This window comes from Pongo pygmaeus, chromosome 18 (genome assembly GCF_028885625.2).
Source record: "Pongo pygmaeus isolate AG05252 chromosome 18, NHGRI_mPonPyg2-v2.0_pri, whole genome shotgun sequence".
NCBI lineage: Eukaryota > Metazoa > Chordata > Mammalia > Primates > Hominidae > Pongo > Pongo pygmaeus.
This window is the reverse complement of record NC_072391.2, coordinates 27,358,831-27,386,176: the sequence shown is the minus strand read 5'-3', so window position 1 is coordinate 27,386,176 and position 27,346 is coordinate 27,358,831. Positions and strand designations below refer to the sequence as shown.

Below are 27,346 nucleotides of genomic sequence, written 5' to 3'. Positions count from 1 at the left end.
ATAAAAAGGCTTTTCAAAAAATTTTAAGAACAAAAGTCATCGGTCTCCATATTTAATTAGAAATGTATTGAGGCTGAAATACAATACAAATCACCCTATTTTTAATGTGAAAAAGCTCTTTAAAGAATCTAAATATTTAAATTAATATTTAAACGATAGGATAATAAAAACTATCATAATGAAAATATTGTTGTAAGCCTTGTCGGTGTCTAATTGTTTTTATAGAAAGTTGTGTTATCTGGCTTTTTATTTAAAATAGAAAATAACCCATGGTGTTAATTTTAAAAAAACCACAGTGGCTACTGGGGACCATTAAATGTATATATTTTCTGTATTCATGGCATAAGAACCTATTTTATACCCTATTATAAAAATTATCACAATATATTATTTCCCAATTTTAAAGTTCACCTTTAAATGACAAAAAATAAAGCAAAGTATAAGATAATGTTCTGCATGAAAAGGATAAAGTCATGGCACAGGGTTTTGGCAAAGCACCAGCTGGAGGAGAGAGATTTCAATTATATTCCTGGTTCTGTCACCATGATAAAAACCAAGGTCAATCACTTAATTCATTCTGATGCTTAGGTTCCTTATATTAAAAATGAACAAATGTATTAGAACAGATAATATCTGGCCTTTTTCAAAAATAAGAAAATATAAATTACATAAAATAGACTTTTTACTGTAGTGAGTTTATGTGCCAACATTTATATAAATGGGCCTGCCCACCTGGCTCACGTAGATATCTGCCTGGATACACCTGCTGGCTCCTACTAGCGACAAAAGACAAGTTCCAGGAAACCTGTCTTAAAAACCCTGTGACTCACAATTCCTCATATGGGCTATAAGTGTGTCATTTGGGGGTTTTCTTTTCAAGAGCTATCTGGTAACACTCTATGGAAATACCAGCTGTCCTCACTTCACCAACAGGTTGTATTCAAATTCAGTTGTAAGCTGATTATTTGAAATTTGGAGAACAGTCTAATTTACAGTAGCGGCCTAGCCTGCTAAACTTAACATTTATTAGAGGTATTAAACATTCCTTTATATTGTGTTCAGTGGGCAGATACTATGATGTGTCTATGAGACACACAGGAATACCCTATCAGTGCTGAAGATCTGGCAAAAGAAGGAAAAACTTCTTATATCCCTAAGCTTCTGATGATGGTTCTAGTAAGGACATGGTTGAGGTGAGAGACTGGAACCATGGGGTGAGACAGGAATGAAGTGGGCAACAGTATGAAAAGCTGTCACTTCAGATTTGGTGAGAAGTCAAATGGCACAGTAATCACCACTCATGTGTTACAGGCTTCTTTATAAGCTGCCTACACATAAGTGACCACCTATACTGACTTGGTGATTTAGAGATTTGATTATACAAGAATGTAAAGATGTACTTGTAACAATTAGAGCCATTGCTGTATATGTTACAACTTTAAAATTATATTCACAAAAATACAATATTTAAAGATATCATGCAAGTGACCCCGCCCTTTCTTAAAATTTCTCAGTAAATAGAATAAATTCCAAACAAATACACTTATATATTGTCTTAGGCCTCTTCTCTAGCCATTTCACATACATTCTGACTTATCAGCTAATTCTTGAACTCCTTAGACACAGGGACCAACATAGCCTAATTCAACACTCAGATGCTTGCCAAACTACTGAATCTACATAAAGTATATTCAACCATCCTTTTCGATAAACCTCTTAAGTTTCTTAGAAGCTCTTTTCATTGGGCAAATGGCCTTTCACACCGTGGAACAAGAGTCTGATAAGCCTTTACCCCAACCTCAGACTTACAGAGGACACAACTTTCTCATAAGAAATCCCGAGCAATGACTGACCAGACTGCAAAGACTGTCCTACGTAAACAGCCTCTGCCAGAGGCCCAAGGCATCCGTCAATGCCAAACCACAAGAAGCCTACCAAAACCCTAACCATGGCATATACCTATGCATCCCTTCCCAGGCACCCCTAAGAGCAACCAAAAGACAGGTGGCTAGGGCCACATCATCTCCTCTCATCTCATACTTAATTCTCCTCCCCTAATACTTGCTGATGACACCCCTAGGCTCAGGACATGTAGAACTGAATTATTTATCATTTCTCCTTTCCTTGTATCCCCTAGCCTGATTAACTCCTCTCAAATGTAGTCACTCATCTGGAATCAGTGAGTCAATCTAAACTGACTCTCCCTCTATATCCTTTAAACAAATTCTGTGGATTACTTTAATAGTCCCTTCACCAGTATTTCACACTCTGGTATCCACCCCCTCTAATCCAATTTCACAATTTTCCAAGGTAAACATACTAAAATACAAACTTTTATGTCACTCTACTAAAACATTTTCAGCATTTTCCCCAAAGCCCTGAGAAAACCTCCTAGCCTTTCCTAGTTCAACTCTTCAGAGTTCTACCCTTGGTTCCCTCCCTTTCCCCCAAGCAAAACCCATCCTTTAATGCATACAAGCTACCAAGTATTTCTGAGTTTTCACTGTTTGGAATCCTTTTCTATTCTGCTCCTTATTCACCTAATTTCTACTCTAAGGAAATTTCTCTGTCCCTCTGCCCCATCTCAGCCTGAGTTATGCACCTCTCTCTTTGTACTGCAACAGTTCCCCATAAATGCCTCACCTGCCATTTTTACAGCCTGTGTTTTCCCCTATTAAATAATGTGGACGTAAGTATCTTGCTATACTCTACATCCAGTTCCTAGCACAATGCCTGGCTCAAAAAAGGCATATATTAGAAATTAAAATAATTTTTCATTAGAACAGAGAATTGAAACAGTAATTTCACTAGGTTTTTAGAGCATTTTAATGTCTTGAAACCTTGACATAGTAGGAGATGAGTGCCCATTTAGTTAACTATTACCAGTTTTTAGTATTAACAATTTGGAAAATTTTTAATAATTACAGATTTATTTTTTTTTTTTTACTTTGCATTTAGTTATAGTTTCCTATACTAAATTAGCTAGTTTAGAATTCCCTTGCAGTAAACAATGTCCAAGGTTTATTTTAAGGCTAATGTACACTGCAAACTTTAAAAATCAGCCCAGGTACTAAATAAAGAGGGAAAAAGAAACTGACACTTTACTTCCTATTATGTCTATTACATTTTCCTTTAATACTCTATTTCTGTATTACATATAATAACATCATCTCATTTCAACCCTCATTTAACAAAACACAAGGAAACTAAGGCCCAGAGAGGCTAAATAAAATTTAAAGTCACACCATTCTATGTGCTATGTGGGAGAGTGAGATTTCAAATCCTCTCAACTTGGCTACAAATTCCATGCTCTTCCCACTTATAAAATGATATATTATGAAACACCTAGGAACAGCTATTTGAAAGACAAAGATCTATAAAATGTACTTACCTTTGAAAAACTATTGACAAGATTAAATAACTATGCATTAAATTGTACAAAGCAAGTTACTTTATATGCATATTCAGAGACATTAAATATTAAAATGAATCTCCATTAAAGCTAAAACATTAAATCAAATAAATGCCTTAAAAATCTGTAAGAGTAATTTTCTTTTTAATTCTGTGTTTAAACTGCTTAATATAAATAGTTTACACACATACTACCTTCTTTTGAGCAGCTTCCTTCTTTTTCTTGTCGTCTTTTTTCTTTTTCTTTTCTTCCATCAACTGTTCTTCGTCTTGCACTAAATCCCTGAACCACACAGTTGCAATTAACTTTCCCAAAATGTATTAAGAAATAAAAATAATGTTGCATACAGGTTCATTTTTACTTTTTCACCTTTATTAGAAGACATGGCAAATTATTATTTTATCATTCATTGAAATAAAACACAACCTGCAACCTAACCCTAACTATATAGCCACTATATGGTACAATTCACTTTAATAAGCCACAAGTAGTACAGCTTTTATCTCAATATCATATCAACGAAGACAACCTAAAATTAGCAAATTTTACACTGGGAAACAAGCAACTTCCTCCAATCCTAGAATGTAAATGTCATCATTTAAGCTGGAGTTACCTTGCTACTGGCCCCTAGTATCAATTAGTAACTAATGGCAATGCCTGAGACCTCCCCACAATCCTCTCTCACCTAGGTTTCTGGAAGCTACCTTTAAGTTTTCCTTGCTCTAAAAAGCTTTGTAAATATTTTTAGAATATAACTTATTAATAAATAGGTGACTTGTATTTCAGCATTACAACAATTTCATATTCTATAAACATTCCAAGGTATTCTATCAATTCTTGGGAAACAATAATGTACTCTTGTTTGTTTTGAGACAGAGTCTTGCTCTGTCACCCAGGCTGGAATGCAGTGGCGTGATCTCTGCTCACTGCAGCCTCCACCTCCTGAGTTCAAGCGATTCTCCTGCCTCAGGCTCCTGAGTAGCTGGGTTTACACGCACCTGTCACCATGCCTGGCTAATTTTTGTATTTTTAGTACAGACGGGGTTCCACCAAGTTGGCTAGGCTGGTCTCAAACTCCTGACCTCAAGTGATCCGCCCACCTTGGCCTCCCAAAGTGTTGGGATTACAGGTGTGAGCCACCACGCCTGGCCTAATAATGTATTCTTCATCTTAGTTTGTTTAAATTTTTAAAATTTCAAATGGTTAAAGTTGTCAACAGAACCTCTGGTTCAGGATTTCAAAGTGACAGACTGAGTAAATGTGTTTCAGGAAACAGGTTATTACCTTTCAGGAAAAAAGGTTATTACTTTTTTATTCTATTCAAAGCAGATGAATAAGCAAAAGCAAAAGCCACCCCACCCAAGAATAAACACGAGCAGTCTAAAATAGATGTTTTAGGCACCATCCTTTCTGGTGGAGCTCTAGAGAGGGTTCCAGAAGACCAGAGCAAGAGAGCATGAGGCAAAAAGACTGCCTAAGGAATAGAAAAGCCATAGCTACTCAACCCCTCCCACCCACTTCCCATCCAGATGCCTACATGGCCACAGATAGTAGCTGCTTCTAAATGCAGCCTAAAGCCAAAGAAATACTCTCTAAAGAAACAAAACCTTCCACAGGAGTCTGATAGGTGCTTGAATGGGTTTGGTTGTCCCAGAACAAAGCCCATCTTACTGGAGGCTGCTGCCACTCCCTCCATCACACTGTAAAGTAAAGCTTGCCAATCAACACCCTTCACACAGATCAGCCTTCCCATTCAGGGAAGGAGTCTACTGGGCAAAGAAACCTTTGCAAAGGCGGAAGAAACTCACTCCAGCTACCTATAGTCATCACCCTAAAGTCTAGACCCTAAAACCTTCATGCATAATACCAACAACCAAAATCACCAGTTACTCAAAGAAAAGCATCACACAAAATGAAAATACCTAACTCTGCCCTGAGGAAGCTTTCCAGAGGGGACACTAAGAATATCAGGCAGGGGCATGGTGGCGGGCACCTGTAGTCCCAGCTACTCGGGAGGCTGAGGCAGGAGAATGGTGTGAACCTGCGAGGTGGAGCTTGCAGTGAGCTGAGATGGCGCCACTGCACGCCAGCCTGGGCGACAGAGCAAGACTCTGTCTCAAAAAAAAAGGACTATCAGGCAGACAAGGAGAGGTTTGGAGATACGAACTAGACATTTTGGAAGCTGCACATTATTTATCAAGGCTGGAATGCATATGGCAGTAGGGATGTTGAAGAAGATAAAAGGAGAAAGATAGACAAGTGCCTAAGAAACTGGAAGGGGTTGCTATAGGTGCACTGCAATGAAATTAAACAAAATTTAAGTTGGCTTTGCTGATGGAACAGACTGAGAGGAGATGCAGACACTGAAAAATGAAATGAATGACATTATGCACAATTGATAAAAACTTAGTAAAGTTAAGTATAGGACTACTAAAATCAGCTAAAAGGATAACTGGAAGAAGAGTATGATAACTGTTGCTATATTTCGCTGTCATTTTGTTACAAGCAGAAGTGTCATGTGGCTAATGGAGTAACATAACAGACTCCTGCCAACTGTGGCCATGACTCACTCTCTCTTGAATTCTGTGTGCAGGAGGTGGTAAGACTGAACAAGCTCACTCACAATCCCAGGGAAGTCAAGGAGCAAGAAAGCCACAGCACATGAGAGCAGCAGAGTCAAATCAGTGAACATCGGCAACTAGGTTACACCACTGTCACGTTACCTACCCTGAGACATGCAGAAGTCAAGATTAAAAGCTGATTACTAGTTAAAAATACTTAATCTTCTTCAGCCTGTTTCTTCATGAAAAAACTGGGGGCAAATGACCATACATGTCAATGTCTTAATATTTTTATAAGAATTAGGACTGCTTACTTAGCACAAAGCTTATCTAGTAAGCACTCAATTGCTTAGCCATGAATCCAACTCACCAGTCCTCAGTGGCACCCAAAAGGCTGTCTTTACCCTTCTTGTGTCAAAATATCACAGGTGCTTATTCAGAAACATCTAGCACCTTCAGCATTTGTTCTTCATGTTCTGCTGTGAATTACAGACATGTCCTTTTCTGATCTTATATGTCACTATAATTTTACTCCATGTAATGGTCTCTATCTGGAGTATTTTCTCCTTTCTCAAACTTCATTTTCAAGACTTTCTGATGAGGTTACTAGCAAGTGTTTTCCTGGCCAAAAATATCCCCCTTAGTACTTAAAAGATGTACCAGACATTTCTTCTCAAGGAAATATACAACATCAGCCGATACTGTAAGCACAGAGGGGAGTAAGTTTTGTTCTTCAACACCATCATCACAGCCAACCAGTCATGCTTTTTCCCGTATCTCCTCCTTCAGAGAAAGCCAACTGAAAAAAAAAAAAACCAAAACAACAACAACAACAACAACAACAACACCTGTGCCCAAACACGTCAGCTTCCAGCAGTTAAATGTTCATACAGACTCATTTAAGACATCTGACTGTATCATTTACCACAACCATCAAGAGGAGCAAAGACTGATGGATTTGAAAGGCCTAAGCGGGCCACCCTGTTTGATGCACCTGCCACCAAGACAACACTCCAGTTAGCAATCATCCATGCCCTGAAGGCTACTTTGCAGGATACCTCACATCTGTAAGTTCTATGAATCTACCTCGTTGTCTGTAAAAACCAGACTCCCCTTTTATCAGAACTTGACTTATGCCCTGCATCTCATGTATAAAGCCTTTGAGGTGGCCTGTAGAAGTCAATGCCACTGAGGGAACTTTCAAGGAAAATGGAAATGTTTTCTAACTTGCTTGGAGTGGTAATTACAAGGGTGTATACATTTGTCAAATCATTCACCTACACACTCAACGTTTGAATTTTACTGTATGTAAATTGTATTTTAAAGTTGATTTCATACATTGACTAGGGGAAATGCAATATCTCGATCTGAAAAAACAAATAGATCAAGATTAGGATGGTACATTCCACACAACAAATCAAGCTAAGCTTCAAATTTTGCCTGTATCTTCCAGTAGCCACTACAAATGATTTACTCATACCGTTCAAGAATGCGTTTCTGGCCGGGTATGGTGGCTCAGGCCTGTAATCCCAGCAGTCTGGGAGGCCAGGAGTTTGAGAACAGAATGGGCAACATAGTGACAGTCTGTCTCTATTTAAAGGGCCTATCAAGGCAGCAGGGTACACCTCGGGGCTAGAATGCCCCTTCCTACTCTTGCGCTTCCTGACACTTGATGGTCAATTTTTCCTACATTCCCAGCCCTGAATATCATTAAAATTAATCCCTTCTGAAGGGTACTCTTGTACTTGCTATTGGAAGTATGTATGGACTAGCACTAAGCTTCTGGTGAGCAATCTGGAAGTATCTATTCACAACGAATTTTTAAATGTCACTATCTTATGATCCATCAATTCAAATCTAAGCCTCTGAAAAAGGAACCGTACAAAGATAGACACCGCAGCATAAAATCATAACCAAAAACCAATCAATAGGGAAAAGTTAAATCATCCTGTAATCACACCAAGGAATACTACGCAGTAATTTTAAAGTGGGGCGGGTGGTAGATTTCCATAGTGTACAGAACCAGCTCCCAATAGAAACCTCAAGCACTAAACTTCTTATTCATTTATTTACAGACGAAGTCTCACTCTGTTGCCCCGAGCTGGAGTGAGGTGGTGCTAGTCTCAAACTCCTGGGCTCAAGCAATCCTCCTACCTCGGCCTACCAAAGTACTGGGATTACAGGGGTGAGCCACTGTACTCAGCTAGGAAACATGATTTTTTTTATAGGAAAAAAATTCCTACAATTTTGTAGAAACAACTGAACACATCTGAAATAAGAAAACAAGCAAACATTTGGTACAGGTTGTAAGCAAGATTAGTGAAATAAGACAGGTATAAGAGCTGTTTCAACTGTGGAAGGCTTTACGGAGCAGTAAGAAGTTGATCTGGCTCTTGCAAAAGAGGCAAGATTTTTTAGGAGCACAGAAAGGTGTGGGCACAAGCGAAGTATGGAGACTTGTCAGCATGACAATTGCAGGGACCAGCCCTGACTGGAATTGAAAAAGGGAGGGAAAATGTTGGGTAAGAATAGGCAATAAGTTGGCAAAAACAGGGGTGAAAAGACTTGTGAAAATCTAAGTGAATGTGTAGTTCCCCAAACTACCATGGTGGCAGTGAAAAACGCAAGCAAAGAATAAATCTGAGATAACTCAAAATATCCTAACAATTAGCTGGGGGTGGTGGGCATACCTGTAGTCTCAGCTATGTGGGAGGCTGAGGCCCAAGAATCAACTGAGCCTAGGAGTTGGAGGCTGCAGTGAGCTATGATTGTGCCACTGCATGCCACCCTGGGTGACAGAGGGAGAAATGACAATAATGGGACAAGGGGTCAGGTGTCTCTATTTTGCTTTAGGAGACAGAAAACAGGAAGCAACTTTCCTGAAGGCCCAACTAGCCTATCAGTCAGCAACACACCACAAGCCAGCTCATCCTCACATAGAAGCCAGCTGTATGTTACAAGCTAGAAATAAAAATACACTTCACATCTTCTGCCAAAAAACATTCTGTTCTCCTACTTTCTCCCGTGCAGATCCCACCTTCTTCTATTTCCTTCCAGTCTTCCTCTTTTCCCATTTGATTGCCACCCCCCATTCCTTTTCTCATTTTTATCCCCTACCTAAATTAATCACCAAAACCTGTCTAGCACTACACAACAGGAAGTCACTAGCAACCTTCAAAACTATAGAATTCACCAGACAGTAGAGATGAAAACTGAACTGGAGCAAAAATAGGTAAGGAAGTTGGAGATTTGGACTGGTTTTTCAAAAGCTTCAGCTGTAAAATGAAGAGAATAGGATAAAATGAAGTTTTGCATATTTTTTAAAGTAAGGACAACTAATAGTTATCTGGAAGTGGAAAGGGATCATCGTATTGAAGGGTGGGGAACATGCTATTTACAATAACTGACAATTATCTGCAAATACAGTAGTTAAATAAAATGGATATATCCATAAAATGGAATATTATGCAGCTGCAAAACAAAGGTCTCCTCTACACCCTGATGTGAAAGGATCAGGAAGGCTTAAAGTTAACTGGAAAAATCAAAATCTAAGGCTCAGTGTGCTATCTTTTTGTGTTGGGAGGGATATGAATATATATATACATATTTACATGTCCTTATATGTGCATAAAGAAATTCTGGAGACATGTACATATACAAATTAATAAAAAATACATATTTGTGACAGAGGATGAGGACAAAAGAGGACAACAGACAGAGTGGCAGCAATGCTGTATATTTCTTAGCTTAGCTTTAGCTGGCATGTCTTCCCCTTAGGAAGGAAGGAGAATAGCATACAAACAGGTAGCAGTAAGGATCCAGATGACAGTATGGATCTCAAAAAGTGGGAAGTTGAGCTTGAAAGGGGCTTCCACTAGCACCATAATTTGAGCGATAAATTATGCTAATAAAAAATTACAAACAACTGAACAAAATAAGAACCCATGGGTCCATACTGATATGAATGAATGACTGAGTGAGTGAATGGAGAGAAGTACCAAATCTTACAGTAAAATATCAACTAATGTAAGAAGAATGGTTGACTTTAAAATTACTACTTGGCCCTACTGGTTAAGGCAAGCACACTGATGAGAACCAAGACATTTACGTACTCCCAAAGTATCTCCCAACAATAGTGTTATTAATTACAAAGGGAAAAATACTAACTTTGCAGTGATGAAACCCGACAGAGACCACCTTACCCAAGCAGTTGAAGTTAATCATCACCAATAATGGGATAAAAGGATATCAGGCATCTCCTGACATGATGTACTGAGAACACCACATCAGTTCTGTACTATTCCTGCCAAAACTGCATAACCTGATCAGGTCATAAGGAAATATCGGACAAATACAGACTGAGGGACATTCTACAAAGTAACTAGCCTGTATTCTTTAAAAATATCAAGGTCCTGAAGAACAGAAACTAAGAAACTTCCAGAATGCAGGCAACTAAACAAACATGACAACTAAGTGCTACTTGTGATCTTGGATTGAAGACCTGACCAGGAAAAAATAGATTTTGTTTGGCTCTAAAGGGAATTATTGAGACAACTGGCAAAATCTGAGTAAGATCTGTAGATCTGCTATTAAGACTGTGCCAATGTTACTGTGCCCATTTTCATAATGGTACTGTAGTTACCAAGAAAATATCTTTGACTAAGTGTTTAGGAGTAAAGGGATATCATGTCTGTAAGTTACTCTTAAATGGTAAAAAATAGTATGTATAAAAAAAGAGGGAATAAAGTAAATGTGATTAAATGTTAATATTTGAGGATTAAGGGTTAAGGATATTAGAAGTTCTTTGTTCTATTCTTGCATTTCTCTACATCAGAAATTTACTCAAAATAAAAAGCTCTGCAGGGCACGGTGGCTCATGCCACAATTCTAGCACTTTGGGAGGCCAAGGCAGATTGCTTGGGCCCAGGAGTTTGAGACCAGCCTGGGCAACATGGCAAAACCCATATATAATACATATTTGTAGATTTTATATAATCTACAAATATATAAAAATTAACTGGGTGTGGTAATGCATGCCTGTAGTCCCAATTACTCAAGAGGATGAGGCAGGAAGATCACTTGAGCCAGGGAAGCAGAGGTCGCACAGTGAGCTAAGATCATTCCACACTGCACTCCAGCCTGGGTGACAGAATAAAGCCCTTTCTCAAAAATAATAATAATAAATTAATTAAAAGCTCGGATTGAGGAAAGTTACTGAGTTTAGAAACTTAGAGAACAATAGATACTCCACCATAAGGACAGAAACACCTACGATTTACAAAGTACTCTGAGATATTACCCATTTTGAACTCACAACCCTGGAACATAGCACTGATATTATTCCCCTTTGACAGTTAAAGAAATTGAGGATCAGAAAGTCCTAATGACTTGTCAGATGGTACAAGGCTGTGGTAAGGCTGACCCAAAACTCAGTTTGCTACATCTACCCACCCAAATCCTACTCTTCTTTTAAGGCTTAATTACTAGTTCCTTCATGATTCTTTCCAATCCAAACAAACTTCATCCTTGACCTCTAATTAAACAATACTCATTTTCTAATTATTTTATTTTATTTGAGACAGCATCTTGCTCTGTCACCCAGGCTGGAGTGCAATGGCTCGATCTCGGCTCACTGCCACCTCCGCCTCTCCGGTTCAAGTGATTCTCCTGCCTACTTGTACAATACTCCTGAGCAGCTGGGACTACGGGTACCTGCCACCACACCCAGCTAATTTTTGTATTTTTAGTAGAGACAGGATTTCACCATGTTGGACAGGCTGGTCTCAAACTCCTGACGTCAGGTGATTCACCTGTCTCGGCCTCCTAAAGTGCTGGGATTAGAGGCGTGAGCCACTGCACCCAGACATTTTCTAATTATTTTAGATGTTAATCTCACTCTTCCAAATAGGACTAATTACTGCTCTGGGGACAAAAAACAGTCCTACTTGTACAATACTCCCTGTCACTGGGCACTCTAATTAGATTCCAATTCCTGCTTCCTTGCCTTTACTAACACTGTAACCCCAACACCACTGCCAAAAATGCACTCTTAATTCTTACTCTTATCCATATGTTACTTCTCTTTTAAGGACCAGTTCAATTCCAATCTATTCGAACAAGCATTTCCTAGGCAGCATAGCATGCAGTGAAGACCCCTAGGTCCAAATGTCAAATAGAAGTGGTCTTAAACCTCAGTTCCACCATCTACGTGTGTAACCTTAAGCAATTTATTTTATTTCTCTGAAGCCTTCATCATCTAATTTATGAGATGTCTCAAATTGTACCTCCCTCAATGGGTGGTTGTGAAGATTTAATTGGGTAATGCAGATGAAGTACTTAACAGATGCACGTAAAAAGTGTACAGTGGGACTAGGTGTGGTGGCTTACACCTGTAATCCCACTGCTTTGGAAGGCCAAGGTGGTAGGATCACTCGAGGCCAGGAGTTTGAGACAAACCTGGGCAACATAGCAAGACCCTGTCTCTACAAAAATTAAAAAATTAGCCAGGTACAGTGGCACATGCCTGTAGTCCCAGCTACTCAGGAGGCTGAAGCACGAGGATCACCTGAGCCCAAGAATTCAATGCTACAGTGAGCCATGATCACGCCACTGTATTCCAGCCTAGGCAACAGAGAAAGACCATGTCCCCAAAAAAATAAATAAATAAAATGTAAAAAGTGTACACTAATTGCTAGCCATGAGAGACTAGGCACAAAGCACTGCACTAAGCTAAGGTTAGGATGCAAAGAAGGTTGCAACCAAAGGAGGAAGTGCATACAGTAGAAAATAAAACTGAATACATAAAAACAATTATTATTGTACAATGCAGAATTAGGTGGACGCAATACCAACACCTAAAGGTCCCGGATTGCAAACCAGAGCAAATCAGGTACCAGGTACCAAAAGAGAACCAAGGTATCAAAAGATAAATCTATAGGCCAATAACCCTTATGAATACAAACATAAAACTCCTCAACAGAAGACTAACAAACCAAATCTAGCAACAAACAAACAGGACTACACAAAGTGGATTTATGCCAGGAATGCAAGGTTGGTTTAACATGAAAATCAACGAAATATACCATGTTAACAGAATGAAGGACAAAGCTACATGATGATATCAAGAGACACAGAAAAAGCATCTGACAAAACCCAGTATCCTTTTACAAGACAAAAACACTCAAAATAGGAATAAAAGAAAACTTCCTTAACCGGATAAAGGCCCACAGTTCACAACATACATAATGATAAAGACTGCATACTTTTCCTCAAGATTAGGAACAAGACAAGGATGTCTGATCTTGCCACTTCCTATTCAACATTGGGCTGGAGGTTCCAGTCAGAAAAAAGAGAGTGCATGTGTGAGTGAGCATGCACCAAAATTGGAAAAGAAGATGTAAAACTATCTATTCACAGATGACAGGCTCTTGTACACAGAAAGTCCTAATGAATCCATATACATAAAGACTACTGGAACTAATGAACATTTTCAGCACAGCTACAGAACACAGTATCAACATACAAAAATCAATTGGCTGACACACGCTACAATATGGACAAATCTTGAGGACACTATGCTAAGTGAAATAAGCCAGTCACAAAAGGACACTCTATGACTCCACTAATGAGGTATCTAGAATAATCAAATGCACAGAGACAGAAGATGGAATGGTGGCTGCCAAGAGCTGAAGACAATAGGGAGTTATGATTTAACGGGTACAGAGTTTCCATTTTACAAGATGAAGAGTTGCAGAGATGGACGGTGGTGATGGCTGCACAACAATGTGAATGGACTTAATGCCACCAAACTACATCATTTAAAATGGATAAGATGGTAAATTTTATGTGTTTCACAATTTTTAAAAAACTTTAAAAAAAACTACTGTATTTCTATACAGTAGCAGTGGACAACCCAAAAAGTAAATCAAGAAAACAATTCCACCTACAATAGCATCAAAAAGTTTAAGGAATAAATTCCACAAAAGAAGCACAATTACACACTGAAAACTACACAACATCCTTGAAAACAATTAAAGACCTAAATAAATAGAAAAAGATTCCATGTTTGTGAACTGGAAGACTTAATATTATAAAATGCAATACTGTCCACACTGGCCTACATATTCAATACTGTTCCTATCAAAATCTCAGCTGCCTTTTTGCTGAAATTGACAAGCTGATCCAAAAATTCACATAGAAATGCAACCAGAATAGTCAATGCAATCTTTAAAATTTTTTTTTTTTAATAATTAGTCTCTGGTTATCCAGCCAATGCAATCTTGAAGGAAGGCTCATACTGATTCCAAACTTACTACAACAAAGCTGAAGTAATCAAGACAGTGTGGAAGTGGCATAATGATGAACACATAGTATCAACAGAATAGAATTAAGAGTCCAGAAATAATTCTTCATTTTATGATCAAGTGACCTTCAACAGGGTGCCAAGATGAAAGTCTTTTCAACAAATGAAGCTGGAATAACTGGATAGTTACGTAACGAGAATGACATTGGAGCCCTCATGCCATACGCAAAACTTAATTCAAAATGAATTACAGAACTAAACGTTAAGAACTAAAACTATAAAATTATTAGAATACAAGTAAACCTTTGTGATCTTGGATTTGTTGCCAACAACACAAGTAACAGAAAAAAATACTGGTAAACTAGATTTACAAAATTTTAAATTTTTGTGCTTCAAGGGACTTCATCAAGAAAGTGAAAAGAGGCTGCACGCGGTGGCTCATGTCTGTAATCCTAGCACTGTGGGAGGCAGAGGCGGGTGGATCATTTGAGGTCAGGAGTTCAAGGCTGGCCTGGCCAACATGGTGAAATTCTGTCTCTATTAAAAATACAAAAATTAGTTGGGCGTGGTAGCGGGTACTTGTAATCCCAGCTACTCAGGAGGCTGAGGGAGGAGAAACGCTTGAACCTGGCAGGTGGAGTTTGCAGTGAGCTGAGATCATGCCACTGCACTCCAGCCTGGGTGACAGAGCGAGACTCCGTCTCAAAAAAAAAAGTGAAAAGAAAAGCCACAAAATAGGAAAAAATACCTGTAAATCATATATCTAATAAGGGACTTGTATCTAAGCTATATAAAGACCTTCTTCAATGACAAAAAATATCACCTAATTTAAAGATGGGAGAAGAATCTGAATGGCCGCTTCTCAGATCAGATATACGAATGGCCAATAAGGACATGAAAAGATGCTAATCATCATTAGCCATTAGGAAAATGTAAATCAAAACCATAATGAGATACCACTTTACATCCATTAGGATAGCTAAAATCAGAAACAAGAACCCTAACAAATGCTGGCAATGGAAAGGATGTGGAGAAACTAGTGCCTCCATACATGGCTGATGAGAATGTAGAACTGTGCAGCTGCTTTGCAAACAGTCTGGTAGTTCCTCAAAAAGTTAAATAGAGCCTGAGCAACACAGTGAAACCCTATCTCTACAAAATACACAAAAAATTAGCCAGGTGTGGTGGCATGCACCTGCAGTCCCAGCTATCTGGGAGGCAGAGGTGGGAGGATGGCTTGAGCCTGGGAGGTGGGAGGTTGCAGTGAGTGGAGATTGCGCCACTGAACTTCAGCCTGGGCAACAGAGGGAGTCCATCTCAAAAACAAAACAAAACAACACAAACAAAAAGTTAAAGAGTTATCATATGACCCAGCAATTCCACCCCAGGTATATAACCAATAGAATTGAAAACATATGTCCACACAAACATTTGTACATGAATGTTCATAGCAATATTATTCATAATAGCCCCAAAGTAAAAACAGCCCAAATGCCCATTAACTGATGAACGGACAAACAAAATGCGCAATAACCATACAATGAAATTTATTTGCCCATAAAAAGGAATAAAGGATATATGTGACGTGATGGATGAACCTTGAAAACACTACACTAAATAAGACAAGTCAGGTACAAAAGAATCATACAGTATGATTCCACTTAAACGAAAATAGGTAAATCCATAGAGTTATAACAGAAAGTAGATTAGTGGTTGCCAGAGGCTGGGTGGAAGGGACAAATGGGGAGTGGCTGCTATTATGGGGTTTTTGGGTGAAGGGGTGAAAATTCTAGAATTAGATGGTGGTGCTGACTGCACAACTCTGTGAATATACTAAAAACCATTAAATCATATACTTTGTGGATTTTAAAAGGGTGAATTTTATCATATGGGAATTTTATCTGAATAAAGCTGTTATTTAAAAGTTGAGAGAAACTGAAAGGTACATTCAGAGAAGGAAAAGTTAGGGACAGGGCAAAAAGTGGAAGGGATAGTGCTAAACTGATAAGCTGAGCAAAAATCAAGAGTCTGGGCTTTAATTCCAGAGTCACTGGGGAGGAGCCAACAAAGGTTTCTCAGAAAGAGTGACTGACAGGCCTCAGAAACGTGGCTCGAGGACGATTAACCTGCAGCAGTGTAGAGAATGCACATTTTATGACCCTATCTTTGTAAGATTTTCACTATATGCCTCACATTGCAAAGAGATTCACAAGTGGAATAACATATAAAACATATTTCTCCTACATCAGTTATACAGTCAATTATCAAGGAATAAATGATATTTAAAAGGACATTTAAAATCAGCACATACTTAACTACCACTCTCTCCCGTCTGTGCACACATGTGTTTTAGGGAAACTTCAAAAGAATGGGAGAAAGAACGGACCAAAGTCAACAAAACGGAGACGTCATAACTCTAAAAATATTCAATATTATTGCAGCAAACTGCTCAATAAGTGCTCCCTGACTGAAAACCACTAATAAGAACAGCAAAACAACTGAGTTGGCTTAATCTTGTTTGTTATTATACAAAATCCAGTCACTGTTTGCAGAAAATATCTTGTAAGGTTCAAAGTATAAAATTCCTCAACCAGGTTTCAATCTGTTTTGAACATTCCATTTGAAAAGGGAAGTCAGCTGAGTCATCATCACATAATATACTACTGCTAAAAATTCAAAATGCTTTTCCCTAGTTACAAGAGTGGAAATGCTAGGATTTCTCCTTCATAGCCAACTCAAACACACAGAGTATGCAAATCATTTTTAAAATAAGACATCTTAAATAGGAAATTTAAACTATATTTATTTTCATGGGTGGCTTTTTTTTAAGATGGAAAGAAGCTATGCCTTAGTCGAACATTACTTCCTTTTGAATCTCAAACATCTTCCTCTTATTGATACTATTCAGCTCCTCTGACAACCTCCTCATAAAGAAGCAGTTTCTTAATCTTTGAGGAGTAATGACCCTTTGAGATCTAATGAGCACTAAGGACCATATCTGCTTTTGTTGTGGGTTTTTTTTTTATTTTTATTATTTTATTTTAGCATACATTCAATTTTGCAAACCACTTCATAACACCTGTGGTCCCTCTGTGGCATCGAGATGAGAACCCTTGGTCTGGTAGCACCGTGCCACTCTAATTTCAATGGGGCATTCTTTTAAGAAAGCGTATTACAAGCCCAGCCCCAGTGTTTCATTTTCCTACCAAGGTTATCAGTTCATCACTGGTCAAAGCTGAAAACAAGCAACTTTTATGTCCCACAGTAAGGGAGCTACCTTCAGCATAAATCTTCATAAAAGCAGTAATCATTATGGCCGATCGATTTAAATACAAAGACCTGTAATTACTGTAACCTCAAATATTTAAAATTACATCTCAGTTTAAACCAATTGTTTGGCATTTCCTAAAATGAAAGAAACACCAAGTCAGTGCAGAAGTAAGAGTACTGGATAACCTTTCAGTTAATTTACTTCAAAATGCTGTGGGGAGGGAATACTGAAGACAAACACATCATCACCTATGGGATACTCCTGCCAGAAAGGGTCAACCTGAACCTAATCATACAGACAAGACCCAAAAAATGCAAATTTCAGTCTGCAAAAACAACTAGACTGGACTATTCCAAAATGTCATTGTCAAGAGAGAAGCAGAAAAGGGCAGGAAAATGCTCCTAACGTAAGAGAAACTTCAGACACAACTAAATGCAACCCAGGATACAGGAATTAAGTGAAAGAACAAATATAACTTTAAAAAAAATTGAGAAAATTGGGAAAATCTGAATAGGGACCAGACAGTATTATAAAGTTAAACTTCCTGTGGGTGAGCATTTGATTGCTGTCAGGTAGAATGCCCTTATTCTGTGAGATAACTACTGCCATACTTTGGTGTGCAATGTTACGATAGAACAAATGTGGCAAAATATTAATAATCACTAAAACTAGGTAAAGAGATACAGGTATTCGTTGCAACATTTTTCCAATTTTGCTTAAGGTTAGAATGATTGACTATTTATTTATTTGAGACAGAGTTTTGCTTTTGTGCTCAGGCTAGGCTGGAGTGCAATGGCGCAGTTTCGGCTCACTGCAACCCTTGCCTCCCAGGTTCAAGTGATTCTCCTCCCTCACCCTCCCAAGTAGCTGGGATTACAGGCATGTGCCACCACGCCAGGCTAATTTTGGTATTTTTAGTAAAGATGGGGGTTTCACCATGTTGGTCAGGCTGGTGTCGAACTCCCGACCTCCAGTGATCTGCCCACCTCGGCCTCCCAAAGTGCTGGGATTACAGGCATGAGCCACTGTGCCTGGCCGATTTTTAAAAATTTTTAAATGAGATAGGGATTTCTGTTTTTTCAGTGAGAGACTTATCATGCATCAGTCTGAACAGAATACATATAACGCATACCATTTTGGTCTTTCCAATCATGGGCAATACTTTTGCAGTTGTCATTAAAATTGTAAAGATGTTTTGCAATTTATACTTTCAGACATTTCAGATGCCAAAAATCAAAAGAGCTTACAGAATGGTATTCTTTTGATGTTTATATTCAAATTTTCCATAGAGGGTTGTTACACATTTTTAAATTAAGCTTACAGTTTGTGATTAATTTATTCTATCAAGTGATTTACCACCTAATTGCCAAATTAAGCTGGAAAAAAAGCGTACTGGGTTGGTACATTAAAAATGAGCAAAAACCACCATTAACTTTCACACCAACCTATAGCAATATGCATGTGCTTGCCTGCAAACCATATCACAGCAAAGCAAAAGAAAAGCTTAACAAAATCAGATTTTTTTTTTTCAGACAAAGGTTGATGAATTGCATGAGTGGGATCCACCTTAGCTACGGAGACCTAATGCCTTGGGATTTTACTCCTGCTGTCCTAGTCACTTCTTTTCTTTCTTTCGAAACAGAGTTTCACTCTGTTGCCCAGGCTGGAGCACAGTGGCACAATCTCAGCTCACTGCAACCTCCACCTCCCAGGTTCAGATTCTCCTGCCTCAGCCTCCCAAGTAGCTGGGATTACAGGCACATGCCATAACACCCAGCTAATTTTTGTATTTTTAGTAGAGGCAGGGTCTCACCATGTTGGCCAAGCTGGTCTTGAATTCCTGACCTCAAATGATCCACGTGCCTCAGTCTCCCAAAGTGCTGGGATTACCCGTGTGAGTCACTGCACCTGGCCAGTCCTGGTCATTTCTAATATAGCATTTGTCCCAGGCAAAAGCATCTCAGACAAGTGTCCCAGTTTAGATGCAACATTATATGGTATATAGCACCTTTAACGACTTTTGTTATATGATGACATACAGTTGGTTTATGGGGGGACAAATCAGTATAACGTGACGTTAACTTCTACTTTAAACAAAACACATTTAGTACATGACAGTAAAGTCATCACTAGAATGAACATAACATATTGAGATAACTGCTTTTACTCTTTTAGAATAAAAAAGGAGAAACCAAAATTATATTTTATCTATTGTGCAATATAAAATAAAATACTGCACAATGGGAAGAATACTAGAATTAAGAGTCAAAAGGCCTGTTTAAATCCCAGCTGTGTCACTTGATAGAGAATATAAACTTGCGTAAGTTACTGAATCTGTTTCAACCACAGCTTTCTCACTTGAGAAATGAAGAAGTCAGAATGCTGGCTGATCTCTATCTAAAGTCATAGTCCAGCTCTAAATATTCAATGATTCTATGATTCTGGCCTCCAAAATATTTTTTCAGACTAGACCAATTGAGTTCTACTGGTCTAGACCAGTACTGGCAGATTTTTTTTTTTTACAACTGCAAAATGTAACTTAGCATCTTCTCTCCCCAGCCTCCTACTTCTGCTCTGACTTCTGTTCTGTTCAGAGGTTGGGTCAAACTCTCATTCACCCACGATGAAGATTCCTATGTATTTTTGACTCCTCTGACACCTAATCAGCTGTCAAATCCCAGATTCTTACTTCCTCAGTATCTTATCCACTCATCTTCTTTTTCCTTTCTCTCTCTTTTTGCTTTGAGACAGGGTTTCACTCTGTTTCCCAGGCTGGAATGCAGTGGCACAAACAGCTCACTGAAGCCTCAAACTGCTGGGCTCAAGCAAACCTCCCACCTCAGCCTTCCAAGTAGCTGGGACTACAGGTGCACACCACCACACCCAGCTAATTTTTACAAATTCTTTTGTAGAGGCAGTCTTACCATGTTGCACAGGCTGGTCTCAAACTCCTGGGCTCAATCCTCCTGCCTTGGCCTCCCAGAATGCTGGGATTACAGGCGTTAGCCACTGGGTCCAGCCTCACTCACCTCTTTTTGCCACCACTTCAATTCAGGCCTCCATTGCTTCTTGCCTAGATTGCTAGTTTTCTCCCATAAATACACCTGGTTAGTAATCCCAGACCAGAAGATTATTCTATCACATCAGTACCCAACAAAAAGCATGCAATAGCTCCTATACCTAAAAATTTATGCACAAGTTCTTCAACCTGACATTCAAGAACCTCTATATCTGGCCTCAACCAGTTTGCTACAAATACCTTATATAACCTCAACTACCCACTGCAATATCAAAATCTCCTGTACTTTCTGGATTTTTGTGTCCTTACTTCTGTTGTTGTTCTTACAATGCCCTTTTATCTGCCTTTCAAAACTGATTCCATTCTTCAAAGTTCAGTTCTAATGGTAATCGCCCTCACGTAGATACTATGGCTCCCATGATACTAACATAATGTGACAATTTTAATGGCCAACTGTGAATTTTAAAAGACAGTTTACCTATGACAGTAAACTAAATTTATTTCTTGTGCCAATGTTGTTTAACTGGCACTGGCTACCAGGCACACTGTCTTGAGGATTTGCAGCTTAGCAGAGGAAAAGGAGAATGGCAACACATCTCTGACATTCAGAAACCAGAGCTTCCAAATTGAGGATCTAGAGAGCTTCCAAATTGAGGTCTAGGCTTCCATGTTATTAAAAGATTTTTTTTTTTCTTTTTTCACACAGAGTTTCACTCTGTCAAGTAGGCTGGAGTGCAGTGGCACAATCTCGGCTCTCCGCCCCCAGGGTTCAAGTGATTCTCCTGCCTCAGCCTCCCGGGTAGCTGGGAATACAGGCGCATGCCACCACGCCCAATTAATTTTTGTATTTTTAGTAAAAATGGGGTTTCACTATGTTGGCCAGGCTGGTCTCGAACTGCTGACCTCAAGCAATCCACCCACCTTGGCCTCCCAAAGTGCTGGGATTGTAGGTGTGAGCCACAGCACTCGGCCAAAAGATGTTTAAATTAACCCAACATCTAAAAGTTTGGAGGCTTTCACGTTACAATTCCTAATGAAGATCTAGAGCAGTGGTTCTCATCCAGGGTTGATTCTGCACCACTCCCAGGGACATCTAGCAATATCTGGAAGCATTTTTGATTGTCACAACTGGACAGGGAGTGCTACTGCGGATGCTGAACATCCTGTGATGCACAGAACAACCCTCACAATAATAAATTATCTGGTCCAAAATGTCAAGTGCCCAGATTAAAAAACTGATCTAGAAGTATTGCATGCATCTGTGGGTTCTGCCTACCAGAAGAAATTTTCAAATTTTTCAAGTTCAAAGCCTAAAAAGTTACTCCAATTACCAGTGATATGGTCTCCTCCAAGTTACTTAACCTCTTTATACATCAAATTCTTCATCTGTAAAACGGAGATAATAATACTACCTACCTCACAGGGTTTTTCAAGGATCAGATCAGTCCATGTAAAATCTCAGGAAAAGTGTGTCAGGCACATAGTAAGCAATCAATAAATTTAACTACTTACATTCTTCCCTGGCTTAGTGCCCAGTCCCACAGTTGAAATATCGAAAATGCTCAAAAAATGGTTACTCAATGAATACAATGCCTTGATTTCTTGGGGAGAGCACTAATGGGTAAAGACAGATACATTCTTTTTTGTGAAAAGGGAAACACAGCTAGAGATGGAGATGAAGGAAGCATCTGCCCAACTAATCACCTCTCTCCTTCCTCAGAACACTTTTAACCTGCAAGAAATGCTCCCCTCTCATTGGATCCTTAGTACACATTGCCTTACAATCTCTTTGATATTTGTTTTTCCTTTCATGCCTTCTGACCAACTGAATATTCTCAAGCACATGAATGGGATGGCATCTTTTGATTCCCACGTCATCTACCTAGTACTACTGTTATTTATGCATTTATGACAGTCTTTCTACTAGACTGTACATGCCCTCTGTGAACACGGACAGCACTTTACTCCTTTTTATGTAACCCAAAGGGCCTAACGGACCTCAGCAACTGGCTGGCCCACGCCGCTCGTTTTATAGATCGGACAGAGAGGCTAAGTGACTTGCCAAGAGTCAAGGTCATATTGCAAGTAGCAGAGCTAGAATTCAAACTCTGATAGTCAACCCAGAGACTCGAGTTCTACCTAATATTAAAATTATACCTGTGGCACAGACAATTTTTAATTAAGTACTAGATCACCTTCATAGGAATTATACTGATATAGTTACCTGACAAAACAAAAACGGAAGGAGAAACAGACCTCTAAGATCTGTTCTGCTGATATTACACCTTAATGGCTCAACCTGTTTTCCTTAATGGTTTCATATCTTAACATTTCCTTACTAGATTTTGACAAAATTTATGTAAATATACCACAAATAGTCAGTGATGTCAGACTTAATTTCCTTTAAATGATCCCATAATTATTTTGAGTAACAGAGAATCCCTTACTGGGTAAACCAATGATGCCTATCCTTCACAATCTGAACACATTCTTTAACGATCACCTGAACAGATTAGTATCGTATGAAACTCAATAGGCCAGCGATTTGGAACAATTCTACACGGTGCAAAATATTCAGACGATTTGAAATGTGAGTGTTAAAAACCCCCAACGTAAACCTAAAACCCGCAATCGTCAAGAGCAGACTACGTTAAAATCTGAGATAGGAGAAATTTTATTTTATTTTCAACAAGTGAAAACAAAGAAAAAAATAAAGCTTTCACGGATTTGGTTAATTGGCTAAGTTTCCCTGAGTGTCCCAATATGATGCAAAAGAAAAAGGTGAATAAAAAAGGAAAAGACGGTAGGAAAGAAAATGAATGTGAAAAGGAGTTAAATACAGTACAATTCCTTGATGCTTAAGCAATTACAGCTCAATGAAGCTAAATATTTCCATTCCATAAAGACATCGTTTAAAAAAACAAAAAAAAATTCTCCCTTCGCGGTGATGCAAAAGCAGCAGGGCCCAACAGGAACGATAACCTCTTCTGGAGAAAAGATTTTTAATTATTTTACCAGCTGATAAAAAGAGCACACACCGAACATGGACAGAAATGGAGTTTCAAAGGAAAACAAAACGCAGCTCATGCTTGGTAAAGTTCAAGGACAAAACTGTTTCCAATGCAACAGAATCCGCCTGACTACAATGTATGGGGGGGTGGGGGGAAATGCGAACACATAGTATCTTTTTATAAAAGCAACAATTTGAGCTACAAAGTAATAACGGGGAAGCCAAAACAGTTTGACAGCCCGCCATAAGGGCCGCCTCAATCATGAGTCACACAATGCCTGCAACCATTTACAATAGTAATTAATGCACAAGTCCCCTAATTAAATTCTAAAAGGGTGAGAATGCTTTAACTAAGTTTACAAGAATTGCTTTGCGCTTTTTTTTTTTTTTTTTTTAAAGAAAGAAACACACGCGTAATTACGCATCTCCCCGCAATCCCTCCAGTATTCCCCCAAGCCGTTTCTCCCGAATGTCTGCTCTCCGGGTGCGGAAGAAAATGTCACGGGGGAACTTCTTAACCCAGAAAGGGCGAATCGGAGTAGAAATATACGATTATCGTGGGGCGGGAGATGGAAAGCTCGCCCATCTTACCTGCTAAGATTTCTTTCTACGTCTTTGGTAGCTTTAGCTTCCAATTCTCTGAAACAAAAAACAAAAACAAAAACAAAACAAAAACACACACACAAAAACGAGATGCGCGTGAAAACGGAGCTGCTGCGGCAGAGGCTCGCGCCGGGACCGGATGGGGGAGGGGAGAGGACGGGGGGAGGGGGACTCACAAAGCTGCGGAGCTGCAGCCCGGACTGCGGTCCCGCGACGCGGGCGAGGCGCAACCCCGGCCCGGCCCCCGCGGCGCGGCGCGGCGCGGCGCAGCGAAGCTCCCCCGGGCCGCCCGCCCGGCCTCCGCAGCAACGCAGCCTGCGCCCTCCCGCCGAGGCCCGAAGTCTCGGGGACGCCCGGCGCCGCCGCCGCCTCTGCCGCCGCCGCCGCCGCCGCGGTTGCGGGCCCTGCGGCAGCGCCTGCGGCTCCTCCCGCCTGGAGGGAGGCCCTTGTTCCGCTCACCTCATGTGTGTAAAGTGCACGAGCAAGTGGGGCGCGGCGAAGGAGGCTCGCGAGCCTCAAGCCCTCCGCAGCGCCGCGGGGAGAGGCCCGAGCCGCTGCACCAGCGCCATTTTCTACACCGACCCGCTGCCGCCGCCGCCGCCGCCGCCGCCGCCGCCGCCGCCGACACCGCCGCCGCCGCAGGCCCCAGACCGGAAGTGAATGCCCCACTCGGCAACCCCTTCCGGGGGCGCCACGGCCACTGGCCCCCAAGATGGAGGCCCTAGCAACTGGACCCGCAGACTGGGCAGGTCCTTGGCAACCGCCCCGGCGTGTCACGCTGCACCCGGCCGGACCTCCGTGGAGGTCACAGCCTCCGAGGCGCCCAGCGGAGTGGCTGGGGGGGCCTGCGGAGCCCCGAGCCCAACCTTTTTCGGTGCGGCCGGCTCCGGTCTGATCGAGGAGGGGAGTCCCTCCCCTCCTCCTTCTTTGCTGCGACACAAGTTTCCTACCCGCCGCCCGGCCCCTCCCCCACTGACACACGCCAAAAAAAAAAAAAATTGCCTAAAACGCAAATTTTACCCCAAACGCAGTCTGATGAGCCCGCGCGGCTTTTGAATTCAGCCACTTCTAATTATTTTTGACCTTGGGCCAGTTATTTAACCTCTCTGCTTCTCTGTTCCTCCTCAGGTAAAGAATGCATACCTGAGGCGGGTTGTGAGGCTTAAAAGCGATTTTTATCCACCGACCTTTGACTCAGCAGTTCCGCCTGCACGGATTTTCTGCTCAGGAAATAATTCTGGGTATCTGCAAATATTTCACCATCGAGATACTAAGCTGTGGTATTGATGATGGTGAAAAATTGCAAACAGCCAAAATGTCCAGCGCTGCTAGATGGCTTCAAAAACAGTTACTGGCATGTATTAGGACACTGTAAAAATGATGTGGAGGAATAATCCCGGCATGGGGGAAATGGTTGCAATAGAATAAATGAAAAAGCAGGTTCCAACGTAGCTCACACAATAAGAAACATCTTAGTGTAGACACAGTAAGATACATACATGTAGATAGACTAAGATATGTATATATGTAGACACAGATGCATATGTGTACATTAAAAGTATACATACATACCTACATGTAGATACAATAAGACATATATATCTGCAGGTAGATACAACAATACACATACATGTAGATACAGTAAGATACATATTTTCACTTGCGTGTGTTCTTTCCAACCTCTCATCATGCTTTTTCTTCTAATTTAAAGATAATTCCTCCTCTGTGCTTAAAATCTATAACCTTTACTTTCTCAGAAACCCCACTCTGTGGATCATCCCATTCTCCTTTTTCTAACCTAAGTCCTTCAACTGGCTTTATTTTTTTTAATTTTTTAAATTATATTATTATTATTTTTAGGCAGAGTCTCGCTCTGTCTCCCAGGCTGGAGTGCAGTGGCGCGATCTCCGTTCACCGCAACCTCCGCCTCCCGGGTTCAAGCAATTCTCCTGCCTTAGTCTCCCGAGTAGCTGGGATTACAGACGCGCACCACTGCGCCCAGCTATTTTTGTATTTTTAGTAATGACGGGGTTTCGTCATGTTGGCCAGGCTGGTCTTGAACTCCTGACCTCAGGTGAACGCCCGCCTCGGCCTCCCAAGGTGTTGGGATTACAGGCGTGAGCCACCGCGCCCAGCTTCAACTGGCTTTACAACATGCTTGAATCTCTCCCGTTAAAAACAAACAAAACTTCCCTAGACATGTTGGGTTCGTGTCCTCTCTGATAGGTTAAGCTAGTGAATGAATGCACAGAAAGTCATGAAACATATGCACCAAAACGTTAACTGATTGTGACTTCTTTCATTTTCTTCTTTTAGTGTATCTGTTTTTTTCTTTTTTGCGATGAGCATATAAAAAACACTTTTTTGAAAAAAAAAATCAGGTTTACAAAATATAAAACGTAGTGGGCACCGAATAAATGCTAGTGACTTTCCTTTTCCTGCTATCATCCCTGAGGTTCACTTACCTACACACATATTTGTTTTTCTTTCATAATCCTTTCTACTTAAAATGTTTAAAAAGTTACTACGGTATTTCGTTAGGAGTTTAAAAATATGAACATATACGTATGGCACAATATGCTTTCATACCAGGTTTAGGAATAATTTTTCACAACAACATAAGGCAATGAAAACAGTCATATTTATCAACATTTGCACAGCTGTTAAGATTGGCTGATTTTTTTTTATTAGACTTTTTTGGGTTTTAATAACTCAGTGATTCTTAATTGGGACAATGTTGCCCCCATCCCTACCACTGGGGACATTTAGCAATGAACTTTTTGGTTGTCACACTGGATGCTACTGATTGGTATCTGATAGCTACAGACCAAGGATTCTGCTAAATATTCTACGATGCGTAGGACAGTCCACTACAACACTGGAGTATCTGAACCAAAATGCCCATAGCACCAAGGTTGAGAAAGCCTGGAACTAATTCCCAGCTCCAGAGGAGCTAATAAGGTATGATTTCTTGGCCAGGCACGGTGGCTCATGCCTGTAATCCCAGCACTTTGGGAGGCCGAAGTGGGCGGATCATCTGAGGTCAGGAGTTTGAGACCAACCTGGCCAACATGATGAAACCCGGCCTCTACTAAAAATAAAAAATTAGCCAGGCATAGTGGCGCATGCCTGTAATCCCAGCTAATCAGGAGGCTGAGGCAGGAGAAT

The 27,346-nt window shown here is 40.2% G+C and overlaps 1 protein-coding gene across 12 annotated transcripts in view; it reads right to left on the bottom strand.

The window, feature by feature from the left end:
• Positions 1–24,841, bottom strand: part of TNRC6A (trinucleotide repeat containing adaptor 6A) — a 98,880-nt gene extending 74,039 nt beyond the window's left edge. For 6 of the 12 annotated variants that reach the window (XM_063654079.1, XM_063654081.1, XM_063654080.1 and 3 more), the window contains exons 1-2: positions 6,634–10,841; positions 3,607–3,694 (exon numbers count right to left, since the gene is read on the bottom strand). In XM_063654079.1, the coding sequence (XP_063510149.1) occupies positions 3,607–3,694; positions 6,634–6,719 (174 nt within the window). In that variant the 5' untranslated portion in view covers positions 6,720–10,841. Of the gene's footprint in view, positions 1–3,606; positions 3,695–6,633; positions 10,842–24,166; positions 24,215–24,637 lie in introns of those variants that run through there. The other 6 variants (XM_054454160.2, XM_054454161.2, XM_054454162.2 and 3 more) reach the window with 4 other exon arrangements.
• Between the last annotated feature and the right edge of the window lie 2,505 nt (positions 24,842–27,346).